We start from the raw sequence: 8782 nt of genomic DNA on the forward strand, positions 1-8782 counted from the left end.
TATGACAAATTTGTCATGTCAATCGGCCACATCTCAACGAAAATTGTCAACTTCTTTTCTGCAATATAGCCACAAATCTAAATATCCCGTTATAATAATATGATGATTATATATGAAATTTTTGAAATGTGTCCTCATAGTTAAATAATACCTATAATTATTACAATTATCTAATCGAAACATTTTTTATGTATGATGGGGATAGGTCAGGATTGGCACTATTTTCAGACATCAGGGCATTGCTGGGTCATCGAGGATTAAGACGACGACGATAGCAATCAACGATTTATTTGACACTTTAAATTTTACAATAACTGGGGGGTTACCATGAAGTGCTAAAGCTGTTCAGTTTAGGTTGAGAGAAAGGGACGAAGCTATAGCAGTTCCATATCCGTCCCTCTCTCTCAACCTAAACTGAACGGCTTTAGCACTTCGTGGTAGCCCCCCTGATAGGTTAACAACTTGATTAAGAACAATTATAACGTGGACAGTTCCGAGGTAGCTCTAAGACTTCTTGTCTCTAGCGTGGTCCGCCAGAGAGTGCTGGGTCTCAGGTATGCCGGCTCCGTCCTGCTCGAAGTGGGGACAACTGGTTGGGTGGACAACTGGTTGGTTGTGACGTCAGCTGTCCAGCTGCAACTCTTCGCGCGCTGCGCTACAATTGACTCATGTCCGTGATAATATCCGGTTTGTCTCCGACATATAAATGAAATTTCATCATGTCACACTAGATTGAAGCAGTTTGGTTTGTTCGTGAAACATTTTGAGGAACAAACCAGGCCCAAATATAACACGATAAACCCGATAAATTGACATAACATTGACACGATAAACCCGATAAAACACGATAAATTGTGGCTCAGGCGAGAGGCTGGCAATCTGTCACTGTCATAATTTTCGTTTTCTTAGAACTCATTATTTGCCAAGAGCGGCACTGAAACTTTAGTAGTTTCATGTGCTCTGCCTACCCCTTTATACAATACAGGCTTGATTGTATATACGTAAACCCACTTAGGGTTATTTTACTGACACACAAACTAAGACACGCGATTTCTAAAAAAAAATATTTTTTTGAGATGTGGCCTTTTAACAGGCACGAGACGAGTATGTTCTCGTGTTGATTTTGGCCGACACCGCCATAGAGGGTATGTTTTATTCATAGTATGTTTTGTACCTTTCCGTATGCAGCGTGAATGCTAACGATACGTGTGAGAAAATAAAATATACTTCAGTCATGTTTTGTATGGGTGCAGTCAAATTGATACTGTTTCCCCTTTTTTTGAGGAAGCATTGTATATTTATATTTATAAGAGTATTTGGGCCATTTTTTTCAAAGTTGTCCACCCCACTTTTGTAACATAGGTATTTTTTACGCGATTCATACTCAGAATCGTGAGATCTTTCGATCGATAGGAGAAAAAAAAATTCCGAAGATTTCCATATTTTTCAAACCTTCCATTCCATTCCGTTACCGCCATATAAAATGTATGAAAAAATGGTAACGAAATGGGAAAAAAACTTGGGACACTTTTTTCTCCTAGTAAGATCAAAAGAGCTCACGATTCTGAGTGGAAACCACGTAATAAATTTCCAAATCCAAAAAAAAAGTAGAGGGACAACTTTGAAAAAACTGGCTCATCTATGCTGTGTGGCCTTGCGTCTAGTCATATGTGTGTGTAGTGTAGTGTAGTCATAGTATGAAGCACATTGCGAGGGATATTTCCGATAGATACACGAGATAGGGTCCGTCCATTTTGTGACATTTTGTATTGTGTCGTTTAGGTTGGTCTTATCCTAGCAGTGCTAGCATAGAATTGGCGCGGCAGTATTACGACGCGCGTAGATCATCTCTACTTTTATTTATGACTTAAAGACGGATATGTCAACATACATCACATGACATAATCTCACGCTAAAGTTTACATCAGGTTTACATGGTAGGTAAGTAATTCTAATACTTTTACTTTCCTCCAAAAATGCTAACAATCAACTCCGCTCCTTTTTATTTTTTAACAAAATAGTTAGTTTTTTGCTGATTTTAGATTCTCATTTCTGTGTGTGTAGATAAAATAAATTAAAAATAAGTATATGCACAAAACGCCCACAAAACCCCACAATGCCTTCTTTTTTAATTCGCGATAAAAACCCCAAATCCAATAATTTATGAGATAGGAACCGGAAACCGAGCAGGAAAGCGTCAGACGTGACTGCCGGCCGACTTTCCGGATAAAAAAACCCCTTAAATACTCACCGGAATAAGGACTCCATTTAAATGAGGGTCTTTTTATTTATATGAAAAATCGTAAGCGTTTTATTCAGTGTGGTAAGACTGGTAAGTCGAGAAAGACTGTGACAAGAGGGACATGTTAGCCTATAAGATAGACTACCGAAACTGGGAGAAGCTTGCGGAGAAGCGGACGGAGTGGCTATTGCGTATTGCGCAAGTGGAGATAGTCGCAAGACTCGCAAGTTCGTCGATGGGACCTGGTTTTGCAACACTTGCAGACAAAAGGGCAAGAAGGCACCAGCAGCGAAACGCAATCGGTTGCTCTCGTATAGGCCTGTTTAGTTTAGCCACCAAAGGCGATGATGTTTCTTGGACATTGCATCCATAAATCATCTGAAATAGACGCTAAGGCCAAATAAAATAATAGATAAAAGCATTTAAACTACGAATGGTATTTTTATAATAATATCAATAATACTTTTGGCGAAAACTGGCGCGACACCGCTCAAGACCGAGCAAACTAGCTTGCTCTTGTGTTGGTGGCTAAACCTCATTTTGGGTTATCGCGCTAGGTAAATAGGTAAGCAAGTATCTATAAACTCAAGTCTCTATTTAAAAATTCGCTGCAGAATGCAGAATACATCAAACTGCTCAAGTTTTAGTCCCACTTTTGGCAATTAAGGGGTTACAAGAAAACAAAATTGTACATACTTATTATTATGCAGTGACAGGTTTCAAGCCGTTCGCCCACAACACAATGACGACCAGCGTCACCAGCGACGACCGGTCTGGCCTAGCGCGTAGTGACCGTGCCCGCTAAGCCGCGGTCTCGGGTTCGAATCCCGGTAAGCCCCATTCATTTGTGTGATGAGCACAGATATTTGTTCTTGAGTCATGGATGTTTTCTGTATATATAAGTATTTGAATATTATATATTTCGTTGTCTAAGTACCTGCAACACAAGTCATCTTGAGCTTACCGTGGGACTCAGTCAATCTGTGTAATATTAAATATTTTTTATTTATTTGCAATGGATCCCATATCCCACAAACTTCCTCGACACCTACGGCCCACGGGAGGAAATGGGGTGGTGAAATTCTTAACCCGTCACATATTTTAAATACGATATTCTGAGCTAAGTTTACACGAATTCGTTAAAAATACGAGTACGTTTTACTGCTGAAGTCACAAAAAATTCACATTATAAGGATTAAAAACAAACAATCCAGAAAAATAGGTCAAGAGGGCGCTATCTTCAGAGGCCTACCACTAACACCATAATTCGCAAACTGTAGCCATCTTTATCTTTTACTCCAACTTTCTTAATAAGAGTGATAGCGAAAGATGTTCGCTACTTGAGTATCCGCGGTAGGCCTTCAAGATCTCTGTCGGAAGTATCAATTATTACTCTCACGATAACACATACGTGTTATCACATGATTCACAGGGCGTGCGAGCAAGACGGCACTACGTGTATATAGCGGTGTCTCACTTTAACTCTGACATACACTATTCATGGTGTCTTGGGGACGATAATGTATTAATGACAGAGTACTTACTTCCAAGGAAGGTGTGTCTGGAGCGATGTTTGAATTCGCGTTTGAAAGTTCAGGTGTCGTTTAGATAAAGAGCGGGATGCGTGGCCGAATCTGAAGATCTGTGTAGCTATGAATTTTTCAAACGTTACTCGATATCGATAATGTCACGGAAAATTACATTCATTGTATGGAGAGAGTGAACAGCGTCCCTATACGGTTACTTTCGTACCTACTCATCATCCTCCTTGCGTTATCCCAGCATTTGCCACGGATCATAGGAGCCTGGGGTCCGCTTTGACAACTAATCCCAAGATTTGGCATTATTAGTCCGGTTTCTTCACGATGTTTTCCTTCACCGAAAAGCGACTGGCAAATATCAAATGACATTTCGTACTAAGTTCTGAAAAACTCATTGAGCCGGGGTTCGAACCCGCGACCTCCGGATCGAAAGTCGAACGCTCTTACCGCTAGGTCACCAGCGTTTTGGTTACTTACTTACTATTTTAAGTATAATTCATCATGGAGGCTTTTAACTTTTAAGTCAATGGATAGGTTTTCTAGCTATCCTCAAGTAAATACAATAGGAGCCCCTCTTAGCGGGGCTCCATAGACTCTTCAAACTATACTATAATGTTTTCTGATATCAAGTTACATATCGTACTACAAAACTGGTCAGGTTCTGAAGAAATTGGTCTGTTATAATGCTTAGCAAAGCAAATAGAGTTTTCTGACCAACCAGCTGTTTTTTGGATAATATCTATGGATATACCAGATCTGCTTGCAGCTGATGTGCTGGCGTGTCTAGTGCTATGGGCTGTAAAGATGTTAACGTCTATGCCTGCCTCCTTAAGTACATTTTTTATCCAGCGACTTATAGTCTGGGTAGAAACAGCATGGTGAGGTTTTTTATGCGTAATTAAAAGACTGTTAGTATCTCTAATAGACTGTGTTCTTTTGATATAAGAATTTAAAGTATTGACTGGGCAGACTTCAATCTTATTACTGAATATTTTTAAATTTAATAATGGTTGTTTACTGTTTTTTCCTGAAGTTTTAATTAAATCTGGTATAAAAATTTGAACTCCCTCATGAGTAAATTGAATATTATTAATCTTAATTAAGGATAATGTTTGGACTCTGTGTCCTGTCGTTAAGGCAAGTAACATCACCACTTTATGGGTAAGCTGTTCCAAGCTTATAACTTCGTTAGGGTACAAGCCTTTTAAATAATTGAGGACAATGCTAGGGTCCCATGTTATATTATATTTTGGAGTAGGAGGTTTTAATCGAAATACTCCTTTAACAAACCGTTTTATCCTATCATCATTTCCTATTCTAGGTCCAATAAGAAGAGATAGAGCGGATCTAGTACTATTAATTGTGCCATAAGAGGCTCCATTTTCAAAACGCTCTGTTAAAAACTTAAGTACGAATGGTATAGACGCCTGATAAACATCAATCTTATTTTGCTTACAGAATAGCCACCATTGTTTGAAAGAAGTATCATACTGTTTCAGCGTGTTATTTGAAAGAGAATTTAACATTATCTGAATTGCTGATTTTGGCGTTCCGCGCCTACTGTATGCCTCGCCGATAGCAGCCCGGCAGCCAGGGTAAGGTGACGATGTAGGGGATGGACATCTCTGAAAGGAGACGACAGTAAATTTTTATTAGGCTTGAATATTAAAGGGTCTGTAATTAACAATGATTTTAGAAGAGGGAACCATGACTGAGAGGGCCAATATGGGAACACTAGTATACCTTCCGCTTTTTCCCTTTTAATTTTGTTTAGACATTTTAACAATAAGGAAAAAGGAGGAAAGGCGTAAAAGAAAATATCACTCCAATTGACAGTGAAGGCATCTACGGTGAAAGCATATGGATCAGGTTTCCAGGAAATGAACTTCAAGCATTTATTATTAATCCTTGACGCAAATAAGTCTATATCAGGGTGGCCAAATGTTTGTATGATTTTATCAAAATATTTCTGGGAAATTTCCCATTCAATATTAATTTTCCTGGATTTTTCATCTGCTTCAAAATTATCGTTAGTGTTTATATAGGAAGCAAATATCCAAATATTTCTTTCCTCACACCACTTCCACATTTCCCTTGTAATTTGATTGAGATGAGGAAACTGAATGCCACCCATCTTGTTTATATAAGCTACTGCAGTTGTATTATCAACTCTTAAAAGAATCTCACAGTCATGTAAATTATTAGCAAAACATTGTAGACCTAAAAAAGCTGCTTTTATCTCTAGATAGTTTATATGACTTTCTTGTTCAAGTTTTGACCATGATCCAGATGTTCTATTTGATGCACATACTGCCCCCAGCCAGTTTTCGACGAATCGGTGTTAATTTCAATGCAAAAATCGTGATTTTTAATTATGTTGAATTTGTGTAAATTTTGACTCCACCAATGAAGTTCAGAAAAAATAATATTAGGAAGAATCATGTTGGCTTCATAGTTCTCCTTGGATTTTAATAATGCAAGATATTTTTCTCTTTCTAGTAGTTTAGTATAAACCCAGCCATATGGAACAGCTGGACAAACAGAGTTAAGTTTTCCCAGTAATTGGGAGAATTCTCTTATTGAACAGGATCTTTTACATTTGAACTGCTGAATAATTTCCAGAATACTAAGTTGTTTCTTCTGTGGAACTGATAAGGAGAGGTTAGCAGAATCGAGATTAAATCCCAGATACTTGCATGTTTTGCTAGGGGTCAAAGAACTTTTTTCAAAATTAATTACAAACCCTAGGTCCTGAAATAGTTTACATGCTACTTTGATATCATTTAAACATCCATTATAATAATATGATTGGTTGAAATAAATACTGTCGTCTAGGTAGCATGTCAAAATTATATTTTGTTCTCTGAGGTAGGTACTAACTGGTTTAACTAATTTAGTGAAAACATAGGGAGCTGAGCATAGGCCATACGGTAAAGCGTTAAACTGAAATAATTGTCCATCAAATTGGAACCTTAGAAACTTCCTGTGTGTCTCCGCAATTGGCACGGAAAGATATGCCTCTGACAAATCAATGGAACCCATAAAACAGTCTTCTGATATCAATTTGCAAGCAGTTCTAATATCCTCTAGTTTAAAATGATGTGTTATTACATATTCATTCAACTTTTTTAGGTTTAATATAAATCTAAATGAACCATTGGGTTTTGGTACTAAAAAAATTGGAGATGTAAACTGATTGGGGTCTGGAGAACACTGTGAAATTGCACCAAGTTTAAATAATTTCTGGATTTCACAGGTCATACTTTCTTTTTCCTTTCCATGCCACACTTTTTGTATTGCTTCATGAGGCGGAGGAATAGTATGAAATGGAATTTCGTACCCTTCCAGCCATTTCAAAATTATTGGATCGTCAGTAATCTCAAGCCAATTGTCAATAAAATGTTTAAGTCTACCTGCATGTACCTCAGGTTCTATCGGTGATATCTGGACCTCTGCTTGTGGGAGCTGTGTCTCTCTTTCCGGTGAGGCTGGTTGTAGTGCTTCCGGGGTTGATGGTATTGTTGCCCACCACGCATCCGATGATTCTGCTGACTGTATTGTGGTGGGCTCTTCCAGTTTAACTGCTTGAACTGTTTGTTATTTGCTGCTTGTTTCTGCTGCTTCTTTTCTTTCTCTGGATGGTTCTTAATAGTATTTGAAGTTTTCTGGATTGTTTGTGCAGCTCTGATCTTGTCAGCACAATCTGTACCAAATAAAAACTTATCGGTCTTTTGATGACGAATGGCATCTTGGATGGTTTTATTCGCTCCAGCCAAACAAAAGAATTTTCTCGAATTTGAATCATGGTGGTGGATTTCCCCAGCCAACTTCGCAGCGTCATTGATTTCTTCAATTAACTTTTTGGAGTTAATATTTCCTAGTAAAACGTCAGTTAAGCATTTTCCTAGGCAAGACAATAATGTGCCTGTTAAGCCCTGTCTTATCATAATCCTTTTATCTCTTTTGACCGAGGGATCTGAGAGTGTAGACGCAATCTCTGGATTAATTATCGGTGCTATTGCAGCAGAAAAATTGGCTGGTGGAGGGTATTTTTTCACAATTGCTTCTCTAGCCTCTTTACCCAAGCCGTCATTCATAATTTTTGTCCAGCGGGAGGCCAATTCAGGTCTGATAGGGTTTCCAACTTCTGCCTGTTCCTGACCTTCAGTCCCCAGAGCAAGTAGGAACTCCTCAGGGAGTTCATCGTCCACAATTTCTGTAATAATAGGTAATATTATGACAAAGTTGTACATGAATGTAGGCTCGTCTATCCTCAAGTGATAGCGCAAAATGTGTATTTTGTATTAAACTGTCTATCCGCAAGTGATAGCGCAAAGTTGTATATTGTATTAGCATTGTCTATCCGCATTGTGATAGCGCCTGCTATAAAACAAGATATAATAGTCAATGGAATGTCTTATATCCACTCTGCCTAGCCAGTATTTGCTACATCTTATATTGGTCGGTTTAATATGTATGAGATGTTGACAAGAAGAAGCCTCAGTATAAATCTGAACTATGTATATTTAACCATAAACGCACCTGCATTTATATCAGGGTCATCGTGTGGCCTAGTATGCAACGGTGAAGACGCCGGTGATGGTGAAGAGTTTTCTGTCGGCGGCTGCTGCGGAGTCTTCGACTGCGGTTGTACAGGAGGAGTAGAACTGCGATCTGGTTCGACGGAATGTCTTTGCAGCTTTTCTTGAAGTTTTTTTATCTTTTTCTTAATATAAACTTCATCTTTTTCTTTATCTCTCTTCCTTTTTCCCATTTTAACAGCACTCGCGAAAAAATAAGAGTAATTTCGACGCACTTGTTAACGATAGTTTTACTTCGAGACCAGTATTCAAACGAGAGAAAAAACGAACATAGTTTATGGGCAACCGGAAAGTGCCAGCATAGAAAAAAAAATAATATATAAACAATTCAAACGTTTTGGTCATAAAGTCTGGCACACATAAAGCGTCAGTCAGTATTACTAGTACGGTAAAGTATA

The 8782-nt window shown here is 38.3% G+C and overlaps 2 protein-coding genes across 2 annotated transcripts; both read right to left on the reverse strand.

Moving 5' to 3' along the window:
* Nucleotides 1-4385: 4385 nt before the first annotated feature.
* On the reverse strand, nucleotides 4386-7311 carry LOC125239246. Its single transcript, XM_048146782.1, has 2 exons — nucleotides 7197-7311; nucleotides 4386-5408 (listed from the first exon to the last, which is right to left on the reverse strand). The coding sequence occupies exons 1-2, from the start codon at nucleotides 7200-7202 to the stop codon at nucleotides 4386-4388; spliced, it is 1029 nt and encodes a 342-aa protein (XP_048002739.1). The 5' UTR covers nucleotides 7203-7311.
* Nucleotides 7215-8557, reverse strand: LOC125239256. The gene is made up of 2 exons (XM_048146791.1): nucleotides 8326-8557; nucleotides 7215-7999 (listed from the first exon to the last, which is right to left on the reverse strand). Exons 1-2 carry the CDS (start codon nucleotides 8555-8557, stop codon nucleotides 7215-7217), a joined length of 1017 nt encoding a protein of 338 aa, XP_048002748.1.
* Nucleotides 8558-8782: the final 225 nt, after the last annotated feature.

Source organism: Leguminivora glycinivorella, chromosome 2 (assembly GCF_023078275.1).
Source record: "Leguminivora glycinivorella isolate SPB_JAAS2020 chromosome 2, LegGlyc_1.1, whole genome shotgun sequence".
NCBI classification, from domain to species: domain Eukaryota; kingdom Metazoa; phylum Arthropoda; class Insecta; order Lepidoptera; family Tortricidae; genus Leguminivora; species Leguminivora glycinivorella.

Coding starts and splice junctions, on each gene's coding strand:
- LOC125239256 (XM_048146791.1), bottom strand. CDS start 8,557: ATGGGAAAAAGGAAGAGAGATAAAGAAAAAGATGAAGTTTATATTAAG. Junction 8,000..8,325: donor TGACCCTGATATAAATGCAG/GTGCGTTTATGG, acceptor CTATTATTACAG/AAATTGTGGACGATGAACTC.